Source organism: Artemia sp. Qi Xiang Cuo, chromosome 5 (genome assembly GCF_049724085.1).
Source record: "Artemia sp. Qi Xiang Cuo chromosome 5, ASM4972408v1, whole genome shotgun sequence".
Lineage (NCBI taxonomy): Eukaryota > Metazoa > Arthropoda > Branchiopoda > Anostraca > Artemiidae > Artemia > Artemia sp. Qi Xiang Cuo.
This window is the reverse complement of record NC_142798.1, coordinates 35,022,423-35,049,357: the sequence shown is the minus strand read 5'-3', so window position 1 is coordinate 35,049,357 and position 26,935 is coordinate 35,022,423. Positions and strand designations below refer to the sequence as shown.

Here is a 26,935-nt window from a genome sequence, read left to right as displayed (position 1 = left end):
TTGAATATAATAAATCTTTCTAGTATTTGCAGTTTTTTCAATCAGAATGTGACATAAGTACAAAATCCACCATCGATAATTCAGTTCTGATTCTTTGATTATGTAGGTTCTATTCTCAATTGCCAATAATTTGGTCTCAGATACAGCATGAGATGGCAGAAAATATATTCAACAATAGATTAGCTAAAAAAAAAACTTCTGGAAAAGTTAAAAGAATCGGGTTTGCTCATCTACTTTTTGAGGAATTAGGCGCCCTCCCTCCCTCCCAAAGCGTGATCGTGTATGTAGTTAATATTTAAGGATCCCCCAACTACCAAGATTAGTAAATGTGGGCACCAAACTTCAACATATACTACCATGTGACGCTGTTTCGACCCAATAAAGGAAGCCGCGCTTAATTCGTTCCAAGAACTCATCTAAAATCTACGTCCTGTTATAGGCTAAAATATAATATTCCCCCTCTTTTTGGGAAATATCTTGGACAAAGCTGACATTTTCAGCTCTCACAACATTTTCTAACCTAATTTGTTTAAGGAATAATCAATTGCAACATATAGAAACCAGCTCACTTTTAAATGTCAACTTTTGCGCATATGCCACAAAACTCAGGATAAACTTGATGGTAACTCAATATGAGCTGACTACAAAACATATAAACGTCAACCAAGTAAAAAGCGCCTCTTTTTTGGGCCAGGGGAATGCGGACCAACTAGAAAGAACTAGTCATCAATGTCTTTTTAAACTCAATTCACAAACATCTAGGGAGTAAGATCAATGAGAACAAATTAATGCAGCTATCATGGTGACAATAGAAGAAATGTTTTGCTTAAGTGCACATTTTAAGAATAAAAAATATTTTGGTCTACGTATAAGATTACCTCAATTTTACCAATGAATTCTGCAGATGTCGGTGTTGTGGCCGTCTTCCAGGTGGCCACAAAATCTTTCAGCTACCTCCATCACACCAATTAATTCTGCTGATGTGGCTTTTGGGGTCCCTTTCCATCTCCTTTGCCTAGGATGTAAAATTTTATACATCTGACACTCGTCAGTAATATAAATGCAGTATCAGTGGCAGATAAGAAACTTACCTTACTGTTATAAGTGAAAGCGTAAAAGCATAAATTGAGAATATAATGAAATATATCCTGCCACGGTGCTTGATTTTTAAGATATTAAATTATATTACTTTATTATACTTATATTATTATTATACTATGATATTATTGCGATACTGTTATATTATTTTTATGTTATGCTTTATTTTATTTTATATTGGGAACTTTTATATTTAGTTATATCATCCAAAATTCTACTGCAATGAACCATAATTCCCAAGAGCTTTATAGATGGACGCATGGATCCAGAGTTTTTTTTGGGGTTGGGGGTATCTGAAAAGAGTGAAGTGGTCCTAATTTGGATCATAACTGTCATTGGACCAATAATACTGCGTAACATGTTTTTTCGCTTCGGTCGTCATCTTCCAGCTTCTTTGGTGCTCATCATAGCGTGGTGCACGAAACCACAAGTGAAAGCAGAAATTTTTTATCTTAGGTTTAACCTTTCTCCGGAGGACTTTATAAAGACGCCATCTGGGAATTATTTTGTGAAGTCATCTATCAGGAAAGGACTTCTACCCGAAATTTTGGAGAGTTTATTGGGTGCTAGGAAACGTGCAAAGACTGAGCTAGCTGTTGAAACTGACCCTTTCAGAAAGAAGGTGTTAGACGGCCGACAGCTTGCCCTGAAAATTAGCGCCAACTCTGTCTACGGCTTTACTGGAGCACAGGTTGGAAAGCTACCCTGCTTGGAAATCTCACAGGTATCTCGATTTTTTTTTTTTCAATTTTGGAGGACAAGGGAATAAAACCTGATCATTTTGACGGACAAACAAACTGCAACATGCCTGTAAGCTTTATGTGAATTCGGCAATTATTTTTTATTTATTCAGTAAATTCCCTTAAACGAAAATCTCAGTTATAATAGTTTCTACTCAAAAATTTATGCACGGTTTTTGCTTGTTACTCTACCCTGAGCTTAAGTATTACAATTAATACGTTTAAACTATGTGTTTCATTGAGCTTCATCGAGGTGCGGTTTTATAGTTGGAGTTTAACTGGGGTTGTTCCTCATATTTACTATGGTCCTCCTTGTCATTTAGAAAATTTAGAAGTTTTTAACCCTTCATATTTCTTATGATGATAAGCTAAATGCAAATTTCTTATTCGCAAGTTGACAAGGTTAAATTCCTTTAACTCCCCAGGGGGGGCTGAAAATAAATATCAGGGGGATCATCTCTGTACGTCGAAATTATGCGAAGTTAAGTGTTTATACTTATAAGGAATGATAAATATATTTTTGTATCTATTTTCTTTTTTGTCTGTTTTTTTAAAACTTATCATTTTACCAGAACACAAGCGAATATATGAAATTTCCATAATTTTTAAGGATAGTGAAAACAAGGTTTTCTAAGCTTGTATGGGAATACCTTCTTATTCAAGAATTTAAATAATAAAAATTAAGTACAAATTACGCGTATATACACAAAAAGAGAAGAAATCACAGAAGTGTTTTCTCCACTCAACTAAATTTAATATTTGAATCAGCTTTATGCTGCTGTTCCAATAAAAAAATCTATTACTTACTCTTACACAAAAAATCAAAATGGTATTTCCATAGACTGGTAGAACAAGTTTAAAATCCCTCTTAACCTCTAAAGATAGAAAAGAAGGTTTTCCGATCTCTTTCAATTACAGAATTCAAAAGCTATAGCTGCCGAAGTAACGTCAGTCAGATCTATCAAAGCGTGTCCAATGGGAAAACAGGTGCCAGAGTATTTTCTCAGTTATATAGATTTCATACCAATGTCTAGAATCATGATTTTTTTTTTGGGGGGGGGGGGGTCACTGAAATTTCGTATAAATTGTGAAACTGTGTAAGTGGTAACTATTTTTCTTTTCAGCTTATTTCTGTTGAGTTATGCTCTACAAAGAGATGGATTGGAGAATAGAACCCAAAACAAAACCTTCTGGTTACGTGCTAAGCCGATTATTATTGATGGTAATTAACTTGTTGTTCAGATTTTTATCTCAGCGAAATTTCTGAATGAAAATAATCTGTAATAACGATTCGATTATTGGAATCCATGATTTGTTATATTGAATGCACGGACTTGTCGCCAGAATTTCAAGGATGATGATTCAAGTTTCCCTAGAATTCCCATACGAGACATAGAAAGGCTTTTAAATTAATAGTCTCTAAAACAACATAAAAAAAATTGTTCAAATTTCAATCGTTGCTGATAAAATACGTCACAGTCCTTGATTTGCATGTAGATTCTGCCCAAAGGCTAAAGACGTGTCTCTAAAATCAGAGGTTGTTAATTGAATAACCTAGTTAATTTTGAGAAGGTGGTTTAAAATGAAGCTCTTTACAAGGACTTATGAAATGGTTTTAAAATGTGCAGTTTGGCTTTATTAGGACAAATTGGATTGTTTATACTTCCCCCATATCATGTTTTCAAAAAGAAAAAGTCAGGAAAACAAAGAGTGGAACTTTTTGATGCGTTGGAAGATTATATTTTTGCCATGGAAAAAAAATCCAATATCCCATTCTTTCCATCTTCTTATTTATTTTAAATAATATTCTTTTTAAGCATTTATGTGTATCTATTTTTATTTTTTCAAGAGTGTAACTGCCTTTGGTCGTGTCATGATTGAGAAGACCAAAACAGAAGTAGAATCTCTATTCACTGTTGCCAATGGATATAAATATGATGCAAAAGTAGTTTATGGTGATACGGATTCCGTAATGGTAAAATTTGGCGTTGATACCGTGGCTGAAGCAATGGTTCTAGGTAAAGAAGCTGCAGAATGTGTCTCTGCCAAATTTGTAAAGCCTATCAAATTGGAGTTCGAAAAGGTTTGTTATTTATTGCTTAGTGACTTTGTCATCATATCGATTGAAACAACAGAAGGCTTCGGACTTACTTTCTCAGAATTATAATAAATCCTTGAAAAATATTTCTAACTGTAGGTACATGTTTATGTTAAGTCGTTTAAGGTTTTCAACCACCCCTCTTTCCGGATAAAGATAAAAATTAAGAACATAGTATCATAGTAGAAGTTTTGTATGTCAGATGCCCATCCTCCCCCGTGAAAGACTTACCCTCGTCCTGGTCGGTTTTTTAGTAAATTTCTGAAAACGGTTGTCGAAACTTTAGATAATTTCGGAGACCACACTGCCTTTCCATGACGATAAAATAAAAGTTCAAAATAGGGATAAAATCCTTTTTAATATTTTTAATTTTCCAGACCATTTTATTTTGTTCGAAAATGTCTCTTTGATTTCTAGGGATCGGGGTTTAAAGCAAAATTTTCGTGAAATTCTTGAAATACAGAAAATCTTATTCAAGAATATTGCTTTGAATCAGGATACAGGTGAATATGGGCTGAACTCTATCTATGATAATTTATTAAAATCTGATAAGAGTAAATTTAAATTTACCAAACGTAGTTGACCTTTGTACAATTGTTATATCATTGAACGCGAATAAACCGAATCCAAAAAGGTCAAAGAGGCTACCTTCCACCTTTGCTTTGAAAAGAATTAGAGAATTAAACAATATTTAGTTTTATTTGATTTTGTATACAAGCTTTTGTTTTAATTTGTTTTAGTTTGGTTTTACTAATGACGCCAGTCACTAAATATGTGACCGGAATATCTGGTATTTTTTTTTTTAATTTTCTATACACTGTCTATTAAAAAGGATTTTATCCCTATTTTGAACTTTTATTTTATTGTCGAAACTTTATTGACATATTATGGTTTGAATAAAAATAGTATTTAAACAGTTAGTTGCACCTGCATTGCTGTTGAAGATCCAGCAATAATATGAATAACTATTTGACTTTCACAATAATTTGGTGGATTTCATGGGTTATTTTACTTTTTTTTTCTTAAATGCTGTTGTAGAAAAATAGCACATTTTGCTAATCCCATATCAAACAGTTCGTGGTAACGAACTGTATGTAAGTAAGGAGCGACCCGGCTCAATAGTAACCGAAACTCTAAAAAACGAAATTGTGATACCAATAGATACATCAAAAGAATGAGATTTTAATGCGGATTTCAAATATATGAGTTTCATCAAGTTTAAAAGTTAACCCATCAAAATTTAAGCGCCTTAGAAAATTTGTCTGATTTTCGGAAAAGGGCAAAACATCCTCTAAAAGTTATAGAACCTTAATGAAAATTAAACCATCAGATTCAGCGTATCAGAGAACCCTAATGTAGAGGTTTCAAGCTCCTATCTGCAAAAATGTGGAGTTTTGTATTTTTTGCCAGAAGAAAGATCACGGATGCGTGTTTATTTTTTTTTTCCCAGGGGTGATCGTAACGACCCAGTGGTCCTAGAATATCGTGGGAGGGCTCATTCAAACGGAAATTAAAAGTTCAAGTGCCCTTTTTAAGTAACAAAAAAATGGAGGGCAACTAGGCCCCCTCCCACGCTCATTTTTTTCCCAAAGTCACCCGATCAAAATTTTGAGATAGCTATTTTGTCCAGCATGGCCGAAAATATGATAACTATGTCTTTTAGGATGACTTAATCCCCCAAAATCCTCGGGGGGAGTGCTGAAAGTTATGAACTTTACCCAATGTTTAAATATAGTATTGGTTATTGGGAACCATATAGACGTCTTCAGGGGAGATTTTCTGGTAGTGCGGGAGGGGGGGGGGGTCGGGGGTTATGGGGGAGGATCTTTCCATGGAGGAAGTTTTCACGGGGGTAGGGACATTGCTATGAAGGGGGTGCCGGGTTTCCCAGCATTATTTAAAAAAATGATCAGAAATTAAATAAAAAATAAGCAAGTTTTTCAACTGAAAGTAAGGAGCAACATTAAAAATTAAAGCGAACAGAAATTATTAAGTATATGATTGGTTTCGCCCCCTAGTCAATACCTCGCTCTTTAAGCAAAAGATGTTTTAGTACTTTCTTAAGAGCTATTTATTTTAATTAATGGTCTTTGTGATTAAGGGGTCATTTTTAAAGAATTGGAACACAATTCGAACTTTAGCGTAAAGAGCGAGGTATTGACTAGGGGGCGAATCCCCTAATATACGTATTAAAAATCTATGAATATAAAAGTTCCTTACTTAAGTTAATTCGTAAGTTACGTATATTTGTTACTAATAAAAACGTTTGTAAATAAAATTGAACACCTTTCGAGAAAGCTATTTAAACAAATAAAAGTAAAATTAATATGCAAATTTTGTTTTAATTATTCATGTACGGTGAGCCAAAATCAAAACCTGCATTAATTCAAAAACGTTCAAAAATTAAATAATAAAAAAAAACAATTTTTTTAACTGAAAGTAAGGAGCGACATTAAAACTTAAAACGAATAGAAATTATTCCGTATATGAAAGAGGCTGTCCCCTCCTCAACGCCTCGCTCTTTACGCTAAAGTTAGACTCTTTCTCACGACTCTATTTTTTGAAACAATAAGCAACTTTAGCGTAAATAGCGAGGCTTTGAGGAGGGGACAGCCCCTCTCATATACGGAATAATTTCTGTTCGTTTTAAGTTTTAATGTCGCTCCTTATATTCAGTTAAAAAAAAAATTTTTATTTCATAGCTATTGGGTTCCAGTTTTTGACTTTGCTCGGATTTTATGCTTGTATCCGGTTTTAGCTCATTAACCTTTGTTGCAGGTCAATATACAACACTATGAAATATGAAAACCTCTTTTTACTCGTAACATATCTTTCATGTGATTTCTAATTTACCCTCTGCATTGGTTATTTGATCATAAGATTTTTCCCTTCTTGTCCCTGCAAGAGTAGCAAGCAGCTCTATGCATTTTAAGGAGAATTAGATCTAAAAGTACCACTATGTAACACAATTAAAGGGATCAGTGGTGAATCCAGGATTTTTGGAATAAGGGGGGGGGGGGGGGTTTAGCGCTACTGTAAGAGATGATGCTTATTCGATGTTTCTTAAGCTCAAAGCGTCTTAACCAAGATTTAATATTTAGCCAATGCTTGCTTTACCGAAAACTAATCGTATACACACGTCTTTCGTGATGATATTGTTGTATTAGAGTTTCTACTCTGTCACTATAACCCGAGAGTGCCAACTGTAAGAAACTTGCATAGTTTTTATTGATCTTGAATAGCAAAGCTTTAGTATTAGCAAATTCATTTATTTTCTATCCTGACAGAAAAATTTAGTTTCATGCATGACATTAATATTGTTTATTGTAATTGACGTCCGAGTTTCCCTCTTTCGTAATTACTCCGTGATTCATAGCTATGAATCATTCCTGGTTGGAATTAAAAACTACCATAATGCACGCGTAGTCCAAATACATTCTTTCAGACAAGGGAATGTTAGGGGATAATTTTCCTCCTCAAAATTCATCTGGAGGACCTCGTAAGGGAACTTCGAAAATTTTGGCATAAATTACAGTTGTGGACAGTTTAGTCTCAACTACTCCATGATCCTTAGCGGTGACTCAATTCTGATTAGTATTGAAAATAACTATAATTTATTCAATTTTGAAAATAAAGATACAAAAAGGGTATTTTTCAAAATTTAGGGAGATGGGAAATACTAATAAAGATGTTCCCCCGATTGGTGCCCTGTCCTTATTCCAAGAATAGATTGAAAAAGTTCTTAGTCGGACAACAGTGTATTGACAGTGTACTTTTAAAGAGCAGAACTTGAAAAATTCAAAACAACCTTGGATTTAAAATTTAAATCCACGCTTGTTTTGTATTCTTCATTTGAATTTTTGATTAAACGTCTGAGTTTGTTTGGATCTAACCTAAAATTGTATGAACGTTGGCAGATTCGCTTTTTTTAAGCTAATTTAATTCATTTTATAGCAGTTGGGGGTTAGGGTAATATGGAGAATTTAGGCAGTTATGTAAGAAAAAATGTATGCAGGTTTATTGTGCCCTTTTGGCAAAGTGGGCCTTCATTCTTGTGTCAAATTAAAAGCAAAATGAAAAAGAGATGAAAATTAATACAAACAATGTTTTTAACTGGCAATGTTTTATAGTTCGCTTTGGAATTTTCCCATGTAATACTAGATGATGTTTGGTTGATCTTTTTTCTTAGAAACAAACTCTGAAATCATCTCTTATCAGTTCCCCATAGTTTTTGGTCCTGTCATTATTACATTTTTTTTCTGTTGCTTTTTTTGGGTTACTCCTATTTTTCCGTTCAAGTTGCTCTGGAACAAAAAATATTATAAAAATTTAAAGGGAGCTATAAAGTAATTTTGGAATTGAAGTTCATGATTTATCTATGTATTAATGCAAAAGCCAGTAATCCAAAGTCAAGGTCTGAGAATGAATTTTTGTTAAGGGAACTTATTTCTTTAAAATATTAAGCGCCGTGTTACATCATTTGAAATATCCCCAGATTTCTGGCGGATGTTTGGTTTAGTAAAGGGGCAGGGTCTAGCGTTTGAATCAAATAACGCCATCTACCAATTTATAAGTTTGTTAAGGTATTTATTCCCTCTGAAAGTAGCAAATTTTGCGATAAGCCTATAGCTGGAACTTTCATCAAAAGGACAGGATGCTTGTACTGTCAGATTCATTTGTCTCAGATCTATGCAGTCACTGAGCCAGAATTATAATGTTATTTAAAATTTTAATAGAGAGGGGCCTAAACTCACTTAACAATATGGAAATTGTACTTTTTTTAACGATTTTCAGCCGGTTTTCAATATATTTTCAATTTAAAAAACACTGTAAACTAAATTACAAAAATTCTATTCTGTATATGGATAGAACTGAATTTAAGCTACGGTATGATAACAAAGTTTTTGACTTTCTTTGACACATTAAACCTTACAAGAGCAGAAAAGTAACATATCAAAACTGCGAAGGGAATATATACCTTAATAGCTAAAAAAAAATGTTTAACCTGAGAAGTACTTTTTGGACTCAATTGAACAGGATAATAGCGCTGGTTCTAGAGATTAGGTTTAGTGAAATTAATCCTCATAATGGAACTCCAAGAAGTTAGAGAGAGAGAGGTCGGTAAGGGGTGAGGAAAGACGGGAAAAATTCAGTAAAGGGAAGAGAGAGAGAGAGAGCGAGAGAGAGAGAGAGAAAGTATAATAGTTAGAACTCAAATGTGTAAATAACAAATTAGACTATTTCTTACTACTTTAAACTTTTCAGCTTTTCTACGTTAAACTTTTTTTCATTTTTTTTAATCGACATGAAAATGACCACTTGCAGCTAATTCAGTTTATCGCAGACTCTTAGCATAAACCTTTTTGATCGCACCTTGCACAGCGTTATATGTGACTGTGTACTCCGTGTTAGTATTTACGCTGCCAATTGTATAGGATCTACTAATGATTATTTCTGTTTACGGACTAGAACCTTGTAGTTCTACCATTTATGCTGTATTTTATCCTATAATGATTTTGGTTATAGTTTATATTTAGCCTCTTTGGAGCATCTCTTGATTTCAAGGCTAAATGGATAATTCCACCAAAAATATACATAAAGGTATCTAAAATCAGTACTTTTGAAGCATTTGAACTAGTACCTGTTTGATCTGCTAAATGGAGCTTGCCCCCAATAACTTTTGAATAAAAGTCAGCATCTTCTTGTTTCAGTTTTTTTTCGAATCAGAACAGTAAATAAACAAATCTCAAAATGATTTGTAGGGAACCTTGGTTTGTAGGGAACTTTGGTTTACTACCACCATTTACTGTGTGGTTTCATCCTTTTCATTATGACAATTTTCATGGTGCCAGGTTGCTAAAGCATCTATAATGTTAAGCGTCAATCATTTACCTAATTTTTCTACCAAGAGTTGTGTCTGTTGAAATTGAATTTCAATCTCTTCCGTTTTTTTTTTTAGTTTTTTATCTCATTTTGTGTAAAATTGTTTAAGTTAAGAAGGCTTTAGATGTTTAATAAGTCGGAAAATTTCAGGTTCTAAGCGCTTAAAATATGGATCGAGTCAGATAGCCCTAAAATAGTAAATGCGCAGGTAGAATCTAACTTTTAGTTTAATCTAATTATATTACAAGTAACATTAAGTGAAATTTTTGTCTAATTGAACTCTAAAACTCGATAGACTCTATTGTTTACTTTAGTTGACTGGTTTTGAACGCAATTAGAAAATTTCTGCCTATTAAAATATTATTAAACCATTAAAAATCTTGGTTCTGATTATGCAAGCAGAAGAGGGTCGGATATCTGTTGCAAGTGTTGGTATACCTGCGTGGGGTGGTCTCCCTGAAATTACGGGAATTAGGTAAGCGGGAACTGACGCTTCCTCTGCTAATCAGAATCTGCTATTAGAATTTACTCTTCGGGGATTGTCATTAGCGACTATTCTAGCAACGCCCATCGATCTACCCTATGGTCATTCATTTAAATATACTGTTTTGAAATGGCAATCGAGAAACTTGTGCTGAATCCTGTAAAGAATTTTATCCCGCGAGCCATTAAAACGGGATGCACTGTAGATTCGATTATGACAATTTTGTGATTTATTCAAGCATAAGGAAATTACGGAGGATAAGAAAAAGCTATGGCCTGGAGCTGTGTCTATCTGGCCTACTGAAGGGTAAAAACATGGGAATAACGTTGTTGACATCATAAGGGTGCTTGATATATCTGATGAGAAAAGAGTACTATTGTCTCTCTGTGCTATGGTTGAGCCTGATCAGGTGTCAATGCTCCCTTGTGGAACTATCGAAACACTTGCACGTGAACTTAATTAATTTTACGTGAAAATTCATATTTATGCTAAACATAGCAGTGCGAACACTGTTTCCTCGCCCAGCCTCTCCCCCCACGTTGTATCTACTCAAAACCGAAGGTATTGTATTTTGTGATTGTAAAAAGAAATTATCTGAGGTTTTTGACAATCCAAGTTCCTACAAAGACTTCCTGGATTTCTTTGCTGGTGATATTAGTTCTAGCATTTTTGCCTTTAAGTTTAGTAAAGGCCTGATAATCACATCTGATATATACACTGCAAATGCTCTCGCTGTTTCTATAACGAACTCACGTCGTGTCGCTTGTGCAAAAGGGAGAACTCCCACATTTTTGGGGTGTTTTACGCCGTAATCCACATGGAATATTTAGTGAAGATGTTCAGGGTCTCATTGCCAGTGGCAATGCTGAAATTTGTTGATGAAATTTGAAAAAAAGCTGTTGAAATTTGTACGACTGAATCCTTTCGTCAAAAATATGAAACCAAAGAACAACTTCAGTAGGCAATTAGTAGCTCCCTTGTTATTGGGAATGAGTGTCTACCCGTTTCTGAATACAAGACGTACCCTCCCCAGTGCTACTATTGTTGAACTGTTTCCACAACCGTACTGCCTACAGTTGTGGGAAACCTGCGAAACGTTTGAACCGTAGTGGTTGAGTTAAGAACACTTGAGATATTTCATGCCAGCTTGTGAAAAAATGAGCTCTGTATACGAAAAGAGATATGCTATGAGTGTCCAGAAGCCTCAAAGCTGGCAAAATGAGCCGCTCATTAAGAGTAACTATATGGAACGTTAACACCTCTGTGCTAGATAAAGGCCTTATGAGAGCTTATGTATCCTTGCGATGTATTATTCCTACAAGAACATTTTTTCTGTGACAGTAGCTGTGATCTGGAAAGGGGTTGTAGTAAACACGATAATCCTTGGAAGGAAGCTCCTCTGGTGGTGCTTCTGTCCTCTTTTGTGATGATCCTTTGCCTAAGCTTGTATCTACATTGGAATTTCCTAGGATGTGGCTGAACGATTTCATGATGTTTCAAATCTTCTATGGGTTTTCAAGATTTCGTTTATGATTTTTCTTCGCAAGAAATTCATTTTGATGTTCAAACCACATTCAATAGAGCACATTAGTTCTGTTTATTCAACAAGTTATTGTAATTCATTAAAATAAGCTCTGTTGAACGTGGAAATGTTAAAAGACCTTGGTTAGCCTGCTGTTTATGTGAAGTCGGAGTTAAGCTAGTAGTGTTTTCTTTTAGATGAATGGTGTCGAGATAAAGGCTTGATTCCGCGTGCAAAGAAAGGAAAAAATAAAGTATTTTGCGCCGCAGGTCTTAAATATCTTTTTTAGTCTTATTAAGACTCTAAATAATCCAGTCTTCGATACCCGGGTCGGTTGTTCTTTGGGATCTAAAGTTGGGTCAGTACTTTTCTAAATTCGGGACCCAAATGCATATAGTCGTGACAGTAGCTTGCTAATTCTATCACCGTAGCAATAACAATTGATTTAGTTTCTGTTGTAACATTAATTTTTTTTTAAATGTGTTTCAAACCCTAATTCACGAAAATGGTGCCGGAGATGGTTTTTTATGATTTTATTTTTAATGAAAATATAAAGAAGATAATTTCGCAAGTATAGGGTGGGATGGTTTGATATTTTTGGAATATATATATATATATATATAAATATATATATATATATAGAGCAACCACGGCTACTTTGTAGTAGATATAGATGTTTCTTTTTGTGACTTGATATTTTAGGATCTAGGGGCTGAGTGAGGGTTAGAGGCTGTACGTAACTAATATTTGTTCCCTCTTCTCTTCCATCTGCATTATTGACTTTTTTCTCAGCAAAATAGTTTTTGCAAGAAAGTATTAAATCGGTACCCTTCATATATATTATCCTGTTGTCTATCGTAGGCCTACTGTATTGGTTTTTCTGAGCACTAAAATTCGCTATTGGCGCACCCAATTTTAAATAACCTCAATTTTCTTGGGCACCGAATTACCAAGCTGCTGCCCCGACTTTAGATTTACAGAGTCCCGACCCCGGTACCAAAGCACCGACTTCTGTTTTTCCGTCCAACTAAAGTGTGTCATACCATTAAAGCTCAAATTCTTTGCACTTTCCTACGGTCTATGAAGTTTGCTTCGTATCTGTTAACGATAAGAGCGATATTAATTATTTCAATAATTGCAGGTTTACTTTCCATATTTGCTTATTAACAAAAAGCGATATGCTGGTCTTTATTTCACGCAACCTGATAAATGGGATAAAATGGACTGCAAAGGCATTGAAACTGTTAGGAGGGACAACTGTCCTTTGGCTGCAGCTATTTTGAATACATGCCTTCAAAAGCTTCTAATGCAAAGGTTTGTTATTTAACCACTGATATCGAGGGTTTTTAGTACATTAACATTTAATCTTTTCCGTGTTGAATAAAATTTATGCTATATTTTAGTTCATTCCGTACTTTTGGTAATGAAAATTGACTATAACTTGTTCCTACCCGTTGTCTTGGAACAGAAATAATACTAAATAAGTAATCATCGTCAACGATAACTTAGTTCTGGACCTTAGGCTAGATAAACTTTAGTGTCTAGTTGCTACTGCTACCTATAGGTAAAGTACGGACCTAGAATGAATTGTCACGTCTTGATTGTTCGCATTATCAGAGTTGATAAAATAGCCCAAATTGAACGATAAATCCATGAATATCCTTGCCAATCAAAAGTGGGAATGAAATTGGACTTAAATATGTACCAAATACGTTTATGGATAATTCCAAGGACCCAATACATTTGTTTAATACCTATTTTATAACCCACTTACAATACTACAATACTATTTGTTTATAACCCACTTGCATCAAAAGATAGATAGAAAAAAAAAACTTGACACAAAAACGAAAATAAAAAATAACATTAAATAATAACATTAATAAAAAATTACAGTAGAAAAATAAGATTGATAAAACAAACGGATCAAACCGTGGTGAGGCGACAAACGCCGATACGCCGTTTCCGAAAGCTTTTCATATAAACAAGTCAGCTTCTCAGTAATACTCGGAAGGTAACACTTATTTACTACCTTTTGATTCCTATACCAGAGAGGAAGATAAAGGAGAAATTTACAGAAGTGGAAATAATGGGTTAAATAGGGTAAAGCCGCCCAGAAAGGAAAAGAACAGAATGATCTGAAAATGTAGAATAAACCTGATTAGAATAATTCGAATATTAAAGAATGATTGGAATGTATTCTAAATGTAGAATATATTGGGAATTACAAGGAACTACTTTTAATTATCTGCTAAATAAAATATGTGTAAGTTGTGCCGCATCTCCACTCATAAAACATCCGGTATCGGCAACCAGAACCCACCTGGATCAAACAGTGTCCCAATATTAAAAAGAATTAAAATGGGTATGCCCAGTAAAAGGTAAATGCAAGAGTGTCGACTAGCAAATAGCCAAAGATACCGCCTCGAAGTGCATTTTTACAGGAAAAGCCGGAAAAAAAAATACTTGAGAAATCCCCAAAAGACAGTGTAGCAATGTCTCGCAAGTTTTGGCCTATTCAAGCAGTGAGAAGAAAAAAGGCACGAAAGCAAGTGATAAAAAAGGAAATAAAATGGAAAAGAATAAAAAGACCCTGACAAAATATGGCTTTCAAAATAGGAGCTCTAAAATTAAATGTATTAAAACATTAGAAAGGCAAAAAATACCTCTAAGTTTAATTTCAACAAACAATCTGGATATTTTGTGCGTCCAGGACGTAGACACTACGAATTTAAGGCTCCTTTGAGAGAAAGATTATAAGTTTATATCAGCAGGCCTTGCGCTTGACACAGGTTTCATTTTTCGGAATTACAAAAAGTATAAATAATGCCTTAAGTATGAAACAGATAGAAAAGAAAGCAGCATTAAGTGGGAAAATGTGTCATTGGGTAATGTACACCTAACGTCTGGCACAAATAGTTTCGAGCAACAAGAATGATTTCTAAGAAGAACTTTGGAATTAATAATGGTCTTGGGGGACTTTAATTGTGCATTACAGCAGAGAGACATAAGAAGTAAAACCAAGAAAAACGTCAAGAGGAAACTAAGCGAAGAAATAAAATAAATTGTACGTGTTTGGGAGCTCAACTGAAAAGAATTAAAGGTTTACCGAACACATGTATTGACGCAAGAGGGGCAAGTCCTATAGACAAAATTCACCCCAGATCTCGTAAAAAACTGTCAAACGTTGAACATATAGCAATACCTTTCATAGGTTATACCGCTTTGTTTACTATGCTCAAATTTGAGCAACAAAATGTCATTCCGTCGAACCCCCCCCCCCCCGAAAAAAAATAACAAAACAAGTATGCTAGAAAATGAACTCAAATTTATTACAAGATAAAGAGACTAGGAGAATAATTCAAAGCAATTTAAACGAATTGGAAAAATAAGTGCTTATGCACGTTATTGAACATGCTTAACATGCTTTTCCCAGTTTGGGACTCGATCTAAGTTAAAATTAGGGCAGTTTATTAGAAGTCTTGAAAAACAACAGAGAAGGGAAAAACAACAGAAAAACAACAACACAGAAGTTCACAAATGCTATCTATACAGACCTGATGGAGAATATAAATTCTAGGCAAAGTTTCTGGCACGAATATTGTGGAGTCAAGCAACAAATTAAACAAAGACAAGAGCAGAAGTTTGAAGACAAAAATAGATTGCAAGAGTTAGAGGAATGAAGACAAATAATGTTGTCAGAAAAAGTTAAGGTGCAAGTAAAGAGGAAGGTAAATAAAAGTTCAAATAGGGATAAATCCTTTAATAAACAGTGATAATTCACAAAAAATACAGGATATTTTGGTCACATGTGCAGTGACCAAAATATCCAGTATTTTTGTGAATGATCCCTATTTGAACTTTTGTTTATTGTCATGGAAAGGAAGTTCTTCCGGTGGAAGAAGCTGCGAGCCAGGCAAGCGATAGGTCAGCCTGAAGGCGCATGGACTCATCGTTCTCTACGCCGAACCCTCGGCAGAAGCTTTAAGTTAAGTCAAGTCAAGTAAGTCAATGGAAAGGCAGTGTGGTCTTCCAAATTGCCTAAAGAGAATGGAAAACCGAATTGGGAAGCCGAAAACCGAAACTGGAAGAATAACCCCAGACGAAGAGAAAATACTAGAAGAAACTATTCCTTTATCAGAGCACTAAAAAAAAACAAAAAAAACTAGAAAATACAGCAGAATTGCTTCAGTGATTTCCAGGCTAGATGATAAATTTTAAAGAACATAATCGGCACCGAAAGTGGTTACAAAAGTGAATGGAAGACACACAACGAAAATAAACCCATAAAGAGGCCTGCTTCAAGGGGACTTTTGTTCTAGGACGCTATTTGAATTATATATTGATGTATTTCTAATTTGGAATTTTCCGCCTAAAGGAAGCGTTTAAAATATCTTATTTGCCAATCTGATCGTAATGAGGAGAAACATCTGTCGTACTAGCGATGTAATAGTCTGTCGAAAAATATATTTATTAAAAGAATTAAAGAAACTACTTAAGGAGCACAAGAAGTAATCTTAAGGAGCACAGGAAAGGCAATGGGGGAACACGGAATCAAATGGGGACGTAAAGTTCCGCTATACTTAGATTTTGCTGATTATTTAAGCACCATAGATGAAAATGTTAGCAAAATGAATGAACTTATAGAGGTTTTGCGAGTTCAGGGTGCAAGAATAGGTTTTAAAATACTGTTAAGAAGTTGCGAAGGCTAGAAATAAGTGAAGATGAAAAGGTTAAGTTGGGTAACGAACAAATCGATCAAATGAACAGCTCCACTTACTTAGTTAGTATTATCAGTAAATACAGTGGGTGTAGTGAACTACACAACAGAGGAAAATTTGCTAGGTGTTTTCCAGAGAGCTTGCCTACGGATTGTTTTGGGTACCCGACTGACTGACCGTATGTCAAACAGTAGGCTGTACGGAAAGTGTCGTTTCACCCCTCTTTCTAGGGCTACAATGAGAGAAAGGTTGAGATGGCTAGGTCACGTTCTGAAGATGAAAAATCCAAAGATTTTTCTTTTTGGCCAACCGTTTAAAGCTAAATGAAAAACAGGTCGTCTTCGGTTAGGTTGGGAGGATGTCTAAGGAAAGATTAAAGCGAAATGGGAACTTCCTGGGAAGGTGTAAAGAAGGAAGATTTGAATAGATTGTTATGGAAGAGGTGGTTGCGTAACTCTGTTGGCCTCAAGCGGCTTGATGCTGTGGTGAGTTGTTAATAGTAGTAGTAGTAGTAGTAATAATTAAAAAAAGCTAGTTCAGTTTTATGCTATATGATCTTGCAAGTTTAAAATTATTTAATATCTGTTGATCTCCTAGTCATGTGTAATCTAATTGAGAAAATAAACACTAAACTAAGTCAGGCCGTACAAGTTACAAAGAAGAGTTATTTTGCGAATCTGGATTTAGGTCTTTTGGCAATGGCTGTAAGTTGGGCATTTAGGTGAAGCTTTCAGTGAACGTTGAACTAAATCAAAACTCACTATGTGTACGCAGGTTGTCAAAAGGATGTGTCTCAGGCATGACTTAGAGTATTAAGTTTGGAGTTCGAAGAAATGATGATAGAGATGTTCAACTGACCAAAAGGCAAGATGTGTAAACTACTACTGCTACTATTGTCACTTCTGCATAATTATTACTACCACTAAGACTAAGGGTGTGAATGTGAAAATTTCAAGGAATATTGAGGGGGAAGTTGAGCTAAATCAGAACACGCTGTGTGCCTGCAGGTTACCTAAAGGGCATATCAGCGATATCTTAGGAACGCCTTGAAGAATGAAGTTGGAACAGTGTTTGTTGTGGGGGATGTTTAACTAACCATAAGGAACACCTTTTGACTAAATCAAAATGTGCTATATGCATACTGCTACTAATGATACTACAGCTACTATAACTATTGCTACTGCTGAAGCTAAGGGTATTAGGGTGAAGCTTTAAGGTAATGTTTAAGGGGATGTTGAAATAACATCAAAACTCACTATGAGCAAGTAGATTGTCAAAAAGGGTGTACCAGCAATATCTCAGGAACGGCTTACAAAATTAAGTTGAAATTTCCAAGGTATGTTGAGGCGGTATTTGAACTAACCAAAAGGCATTATGTGCATAGTACTGCTACTACAACTACTGCTACTAGTAAAGCTAATCGTATTAAGGGAAAACTTTCAGGGAATATTTAAGGGGAGTTTCAACTAAATCAAAACAAATTATATGAATGCAGGTTGTCAAAGGAGCATATAAGTAATATTTTAGGAACGGCTTGGAGTGTTTAGTTGAAACTTTTTGCACACGTTGGGGAAGATGTCGAACTAACCAAAAAGGACTATGTGTGTGTCACCACAATTACTACCGTTACTGCTGCTACGACTACTACTTCTATTGAGGCTAAGGGTTTTAGTATGAAACTTTCAGGGAATATTTAGGGTGATGTGGAACTAAATTGAAACATACTATAGGCATTCAGGTTGACAAAAGGATGTAGGAGCAATTTCTCAGGAGCAGCATAAAGTAGTAAGTTGAAACGTCCAGGGCGTATTGAGAGCGATGTTGAGTGAACCAAAAGGCACTCTATGCATGCTGCTACTACTATTACTCCTGCTACTTCTACTACTACTATTGCTGAGGCTAAGAATATGAAGATGAAACTTACAGGGAATGTTGGGGGGATATTGAACAAAATCAAAACTTACGTTGTGTTTGATGTCGTTGTGTAATATTTTGGAATGGCTTGGAATGTTAAGTTGAAACTTTTTGCACACGTTGAGGAAGATGTCGAACTAACCAAAAAGCACTACGTGTATGAACTTTCAGGGAATATTTACGGTGATGATGCACTAAATGGAAACGTACTATAGGCATTCAGGTTGCCAAAAGGATGTAGGAGCAATTTCTCAGGATCAACGTAAAGTAGTAAGTTGAAACTTCCAGGGGGTGTTGAGAGCGAATTTGAATGAACCAAAAGGCACTCTATGCATGCTGCTACTACCATTACTACTGCTGCCTCTACTAATACTACTTAGGATACTAAAATGAAGATAAAACTTACCGGGAATGTTAGGGGGAATATTGAACAAAATCAAAACACACTCTGTGTATGCAGGTTGTCAGAAGGCTGTATCAGGAATGGTCTAAGATATTAAGTTGAAAATTTCAGGACATGCTGAGGGGGATGTTGAACTAACCAAATGGCATTATGTGCATACTACTACAGCCACTATTACTACAACTGATACTGTCAATACTACTACTGCTACAACTACTTTTATAGCCGCTATGACTACGACTAGTATTGCTACCGAAGCTAAAAGTATTATGGTGAAACTTTCAGGGAATATTGAGGGTGATGTTGAACTAAAGCGAAGCACGCTATGTCGATTTAGGTTATTAAAAGGGTGTTACAGCTATGTCCTACGAACAGCTTAGAATATTAAGTTGAAACTTTCAGTGAAAGTTGAGGGTAAGGCTGAACCAATTAAAAGGTGCTATATGCAAACTGCTCCTGATATAATTATTATATCCTGATATAATTATTATAATTATTAGTAAGGTAAATTAATATTCCCTAGTATAGAAAGCTTTAGTACTACTAAGGTTGAGGGTATAAAAAGAGAAATTTTCTGGAAATGTTAAGGGGGTGTTGAACTAAATTGAAACACGCTGTGTGTATGCAGACGGTCAAAAGGGTGTATCCGTAGTATCTCAAGAGCGGCATAGAGTACTAGGTTGAAGCTTTCAGGGGATGTTGAAGGGTATTTTGATCAAATAAAAATTTACTATGTGCATTGTACGAGTTATAGCAGTACTACTACTGCTATTGGTATTAGCACTACTATTACTAAGGCTAATGGTATTAATCTGTAACTTTCAGAGACTTTTGAGGGGGACATTGGGTTAAATCGAAACACAGAATCTTCATGCAGGCTATCAAAAGAGCGTATTGGCAATGTCTCAGAAACAAATTATATATAATGTTGAAACTATCAGGACATTAGGGTGGGATGATGAACTTGACAGAAAATGCACAATGTGAATATTATTGCTATTACTACCAATTACTGTTATTTCAAGTGTAAAACTACCATAAATCACCATTAATAAATAAATGAAACCCAAGAAAAACAGAAATTACAATACGTGACCGAGTCATACCAGAACAATAAGAAAATAATAAGGGTAGAGCTGACCCCCCCCCGTGCCTTACCCCGTGCCTTCTAAAGCCCAGAATATAATTTGTACTTTACTGGAACTGAAATACGTTTATATATATATATATATATATATATATATATATATATATATATATATATATATATATATATATATATAAACGTATTTTAGTTCCAGTGCCGGCGTCCTTGATAGAGTTGCTTTTCTCCCAAAGATTACTAACCTGAGGCAGTTTTCATGGAATATTTAAAAAAATATCCCAGCCTTTCGTTGACGCGTCACTAGTTAAATATATATATATATATATATATATATATATATATATATATATATATATATATATATATATATATATATATATATATATATATATATATATATATATATATAAACTTGCCAATTCAAGAGACCGCTATAGAGTAATGCAATGCAAGGCGTGGTTTTCATTGCGTTAACGATTTTTAAACTGTTTTTTTGGGGGGTTTAGGGGGAAAAAAGGTACCTAGGTTAAGTTAGGTTACGTATTTAATATATGCTATGCTTTACCCCCCACCCCTAATGTGCAAATATATAGCCCAAATTTTTTTCGAAATTATGAGAATTAAGAATTTATTTAATCTCTAAATAAGGATTGTTTTCAGTAAAGTGCAAATTATATTTTGGTCCTTAGAAGGCATATGGGGTGTCAGCCCTACTCCTATTCTTTTCTGCTTGTTCTTAGTTTAACTCCTTCATCTATTGTAATTTATTTTCGTTTTTGGGTTCCATTTATTTATTGATCGTGATTTAGGGTAATTTTATGCTTTAAAAAATATTTGACGTTATTTCTGCTGATCTTTTGTTTAATTAGATAAAAAAAAAAACAAGTTTTTTCAACTGAAAGTATGGAAGAAGCATTAAAAATTAAAACGAACAGAAATTATTACGTATATGAGGGGATTCGCCCCCTAGTTAATACCTCGCTCTTTACCCTAAAGTTTGAATTTTGTCGCAATTCTTTAAGAATGACACCTGAATCACAAAGGCCGTTTAATTAGAATATATAGCTATTTTGAAAGTACTAACAAAAACTTTAGCGTAAAGAGCGAGGTATTGACGAGGGGGCGAACCCTTCATTTAAGTAATAATTTCTGTTCGTTTTAAGTTTTAATGTTGCTCTTTACTTTCAGTTGAAAAAACTTCTTTTTGTATTTAATTTCTGATCGTTTTTAAAATAATGCTGGGAAATCTGGTGATCCCTTCATTGAAATGTCCCTTCCTCCATGGAAAGATCCTCCCACGTATATATATATATATATATATATATATATATATATATATATATATATATATATATATATATATATATATATATATATATATATATATATATTTTTTTTTTTTTTTTTTTGGGGGGGGGGGTTCCACCCCTGTTTCTTTTCCTTTCAGATAATTGACGTTTTCTGTTTTCGTTTTCTTAATTACATTTGCTTATAGTATAATTTCAAAAGACAGGTTAAATTCCGTTACTAAGCGATAGTGGTTTTGCAATATGTAAGCTTTGAACTTAGTTCTATTTTCGTACTTCCTGGTTTAGGAGTCATTGAAAGATAAATCTAAGAGGTAAAATTGGGTTTGAATGGGGATGTAGCTGATTGGCTGGGCCAAGTGACGGTCCACCCCTACGGACAGTGCTGTAAAGATTATTATTATTTTTTAGTCTGCCTTTTGACCCCATTCGGGGATATATATATTTTTTTGTGGTACTATTGTGACCTTTTGGAAGAATACAAGTAAGGTATTTTCTACAAACTCTGTACTAGTTACCGTAACCCAGGCAGGGTAGGAATAGAGCTACGAGGTACCGTCATTATTATATTGACAGGAAGGTTCATTACCTCCAAGGAGAGAGTTAAGAGATTTTCTAGACGTAACCCAAGGCGGGTACATTCGGCTTTAGAAAGTGGCCATTTGACCACTCGATCGCGTTATCATACCCTGGGACAGGGTATACTGTAAATCGGGTAGTACCAAACACGATATTTGCAGAACAGGTGTGGTAGACACGGGCATAGCTCTATAATTTGGGGCCGGGGCTTTCCCCCCCAATAAGTGGTGGCAGCAAGAAAAAGAGCTATCAACAGCACTGATAGTAAAAGAATTTTGCGTTTTCGAAGAGACTAGCCGAGTTAGCCTACATAGTGATAGTAGCCTATTGTGATTACATATAAAGAGAAAAGGAAAAATACGGAATCAATTAAAAGAATTATGAAGATATATTATGGGCTATGCCTTGTGAGATCATAATTGAACAATTTACGAATCAATATATCGCGCAACTAATTAGTATTAAAAAATATAAGGCTAAAATTGCTGTGTGTCAAAACCATTTTCCGCGAGAGACAGGAAGTTAAATGGATAGAAGAATTTTCATTTAGACTGAAGAGGTAATTTGAAGTTAACGGAATTTGGAAATGTGAAGTAGGAAAATAGAAAGAAAGGCTAATATGGAGGCCTTAGAGAGAGAGTTCCGAGAATATAAGAAAAAAATGCAGGCTGAGGAAGATGAAATTAGAAAGAATAGAAAAGAGGAAGGAAAGGCTAGAGTAGCCTATAAAGAAAGAGACAATACGCATATAGAACGAACGGATTCTGAAAATGAATTAAGAAGAAATAATGACAGACGAAATCAAAGTAGTCCGAGTAGAAGGAACAGTGTTGAATAGAGATCCAGTAGGAGCTCGCGAAAAAGTACCCAAATAGATATGACACAACAACTATTAAATTTCATGGAGAAAGAAAGAGAGAAAGATAGACAAGAAAGAGAACAAAAGGAAGAGGCTGATAGGATAGCTAGGGAAAAAAAGGAGGAGGCGGATAAGATAGCCAGGGAAAAAAAGGAAGAGGCTCATAGGATAGCCAGAGAAAAAAAGGAGGAGGCAGACAGAGAGGAAATAAAATACATAATGGAACTGATTACCAAGGGAAATTACCAAGAGCCTCAGAAATCGTCTACAATAGAGATAATGCAGGCAGTAAACCTTCAACCAATGAAAGAAAATGAAGATGTATATTTATACATATACAATTTGGAAAAAACGACGGAAAAATATAATACTCCGTTAACTACGGGGAGAGGTGAACCGGCCCATAAAACAAATTGGGAGGCTGCGCCGCCCTATTGGACAAAAGAAAAGCTTGATAGTCAAAATAATGATAATCTGCTAAAAATTGATTTCTCGGAGCCTTTTTCTTAAAATTGCCATAATAAAGATGAGAAAGTAACCTATAAAAGAACGAATTGGGCTATAGCACATAATCAAGGAAATATTGACGAGTTTGTGAGATCACATAAAATAGAAGGAAAATTAAACGGAAAATTGAACGATATGGTAATTGACTCAGGGAGTGAGCAAACTTTTGTGCGAATGGACCTAATTAAAAAGACAGAAATAGACCTTAAAAATAATATTACAACAGTGTGTTATTATGGAGATAAGCACCAATACCCATCTGCTTGGGTAAGAATAGAAATTGCAAAGAAGGACGGTACGGTCCAGAAAATAACGACAAAAGTAGGCTTAGTACCTATGCTAGCAGTGGATGTTTTAGTAGGAGGAGACTTTGGAGATATCTTTGCAGAAAATAGAAAACTTGAGAACACTGTTAATGAATGAGACGCTAACAAGTACAGGCCAAAATGAAGCGCTGATTGTACCAGAGAACAAGGAGACAATTCAGCCTGCAGTGGCGAAAAATAAAAAAATTTTGGATGGGCTGTGCCTTGAAAACATATAATAAGGGGGAAAAAGAGGTCAAAGACCCATGGGGAATAAAACAAGATGGTTACGAAATAAATATGAATGACCTACAACGGTTGGGGGAAAGTCGGGAGATATGGAATGTCGAGTCGGATTGGAAAGATTTGGGAAGGAATCTGATATTGGTCTGATCAACTCAAAGGATATGACGATCCTGTATGAGGGGGAGGAATCCCTTGGGGAAGATCCCCTGCGGGAAGTCGTTAAAGATAGCCCTTTTCCTCAATGCACAACTGGCGGACAAGTTGTGATCCCTTTACTGAAGCCTTGTCATTCCAGTCTTCAATATTATTTTCATCCCTCATCGCCGAGCATTATTCATTCGATTATTTTAGGGGATGGGACCCAGACAAAAGCGATTTGTGGTTCGCTCAAAATTTTACTTCATTTCCCTGAACCCCTATCGTTGTCACAGGCCTTTGTATTTTCGGCCTTAGATTATTTGAAATTAAGCCAAGGGGCAATTTACTTTTTTATCGAGATATGGGGTTGTTTCTACAGATAGAAATTAAGAGGCTAGTCCAGCCAAATTTTCATGATGGCTGGCATCATCATATGTGCCAGAAACTGATTCTCTACTCCTCTCAAATGTAAATTCGTGAGAGCGAGAAATTTTTTTCGTTTTGATTGTGCTGCGCACAATCATAATCTACGAATCTTGAAGACTTCAACTTTCAAAATTAAATGCGGATACTATACGATGTAGACCATGGTGGTTCTACAGTAGAGACGTGTCGAGGACGACCGATCCAGAGCCAAGCGGTGGAAGTGGTAGCACAGTCACTGGTGGAAGAGAGAATACAACTGGATTTTGTAAAGTTGAAGTTGTGTGCTTATGGTTGCAAGGGTGGACCAAAGTAGCGAATGCGCGGTCAGTTATATTACGGGGGGAGCTGTTGGGGTTCCACCCCTGTTTCTTTTCCTTTCAGATAAATGACCTGTTTTTGTTTTCTTAATTACATTTGCTTATAGTATAATTTCAAAAGACAGGTTAAATTCCGTTATTAAGCGATAGTGGTTTTGCAATATGTAAGCTTTGAACTAAGTTCTATTTTCGTACTTCCTGGTTTGGGAGTCATTGAAAGATAAATCTAAGAGGTAAAATTGGGTTTGAATGGGGATGTAGCTGATTGGCTGGGCCAAGTGACGGTCCACCCCTACGGACAGTGCTGTAAAGATTATTATTATTTTTTAGTCTGCCTTTTGACCCCATTCGGGGATATATATATTTTTTTGTGGTACTATTGTGACCTTTTGGAAGAATACAAGTAAGGTATTTTCTACAAACTCTGTACTAGTTACCGTAACCCAGGCAGGGTAGGAATAGAGCTACGAGGTACTGTCATTATTATATTGACAGGGAGGTTCGTTACCTCCAAGGAGAGAGTTAAGAGATTTTTTAGCCGCAACCCAAGGCGGGTACATTCGGCTTCAGAAAGTGGTCATTTGACCACTCGATCGCGTTATCATACCCTGGGACAGAGTATACTGTAAATCGGGTAGTACCAAACCCGATATTTACGGAACCGTTGGGGTAAGAGCGGGAATCCCACTAACATTTGGGCTGACAAGGGGTTCTCCCCTTCGAGTAAGTGGCATATCAACCTTTTTGCGCCATTTTCGCTTCAATAAGTGGCGACACCCGTAAATACACCCCAATAAGTGGTGCCAGCGGTGTAAATACACCCCAATATATATATATATATATATATATATATATATATATATATATATATATATATATATATATATATATATGTGTATATATGTATATATATATGTATATATGTATATATATATATATATATATATATATATATATATATATATATATATATATACACTAAACTTTCATCCATATTTTTTTTTCTTTTTTTCAGTAATCTTAATTATGATTGTGATTTTTTTTCAAAATTATGAGAAATAAGAATTAATTTAATCTCTAAATAAGGATTGTTTTCAGTAAAGTGCGCATTATATTCTGGTCCTTAGAAGGTACGTTGGGTGTCAGCCCTACTCCTATTATTTTCTGCTTGTTTTTAGTTTCATTTTTAAAATAATGCTGGGAAATCTGGTGCTCCCTTCATTGTAATGTCCCTTCCTCCATGGAAAGATCCTCCCAGGTAACCCCCTATCCCCCACCACCCCAGAAAAATCCCCCCCAGAAACCCCAGTATACTTCCCAATAACCAATACTAAATTTAATCAATGGATAAAGCTCATAACTTGCAGCCCGTACCCCGGGGATTGTGGTAGCTTAAGCCATCCTAAAACACATAGTTATTAGATTTTTCAATTATGCCGAACAAAATGGCTATCTCAAAATTTTGATTGGGTGACCTTGAAGAAAAATGAGCGTGGGAGGGGGCCTAGTTGCCCTCCAATTTTTTGGTGACTTCAAAAGGGCACTAGAACTTTTAATTTTCGTTCGAATGAGCCCTTTCGCGATATTCTTGGACCACTGGGTCGATACGGTCACCCCTGTAAAATAAATAAAATAAACACGTATTCGTGATGTTTTTCCTGGCAAAAAAATACAAAATTCCACATTTTTGCAGATAGGAGCTTGAAACCTGTACAATAGGGTTCTCTGAGACACTGAATTTGAATATCCCTTTGATTTATGATTCAGTTTACTTAGTCCATTAACGATTGTCGCTCTGATTCTAACCTGATTCTAACCTGTAAATAACTCGATTACTTATGAAGCGCGATAAATGAAACACAACACACTCGTATTCTTCTTTGTAAGCCCATGTTTCTTCTAGGGACCCAGACGGTGCAGTGGAATATGTGAAGCAACAGATATCAGATTTGTTGTGTAACAAAGTTGATATATCTCAGTTAGTCATTACTAAGGAGCTAACGAAAACTGATAAGGAGTATGCTGCTAAACAAGCCCATGTGGAGCTAGCCAATAAAATGAAAAAAAGGGATCCAGGAACGGCTCCAAAACTAGGGGACCGAGTTCCATATGTGATTATTGCTGCTGCAAAAGGGACTCCTGCCTATCAAAAGGCTGAAGTAAGTCTTTTTGCTCTTAAAATAGTTTTAGGTAGGACTAGATTTTTGCTTCGAAATACGCATATCATGTAACCAGATGAAACTAGATGACCGAGTTCCATCTTTGATTATTACTGCCGCGAAA

General features: G+C 35.3%; 1 protein-coding gene across 4 annotated transcripts in view; it reads left to right on the top strand.

Moving 5' to 3' along the window:
• The window catches only part of PolD1 (DNA polymerase delta 1, catalytic subunit), a 122,337-nt gene that overhangs the window by 83,056 nt on the left and 12,346 nt on the right, over positions 1-26,935 (top strand). For all 4 annotated transcript variants that reach the window (XM_089089521.1, XM_089089524.1, XM_089089523.1 and 1 more), the window contains exons 14-17: positions 1,555-1,822; positions 3,688-3,921; positions 12,967-13,139; positions 26,556-26,811. In XM_089089521.1, coding sequence (XP_088945647.1) covers positions 1,555-1,822; positions 3,688-3,921; positions 12,967-13,139; positions 26,556-26,811 — 931 coding nt within the window. The remainder of the gene's footprint in view (positions 1-1,554; positions 1,823-3,687; positions 3,922-12,966; positions 13,140-26,555; positions 26,812-26,935) is intronic.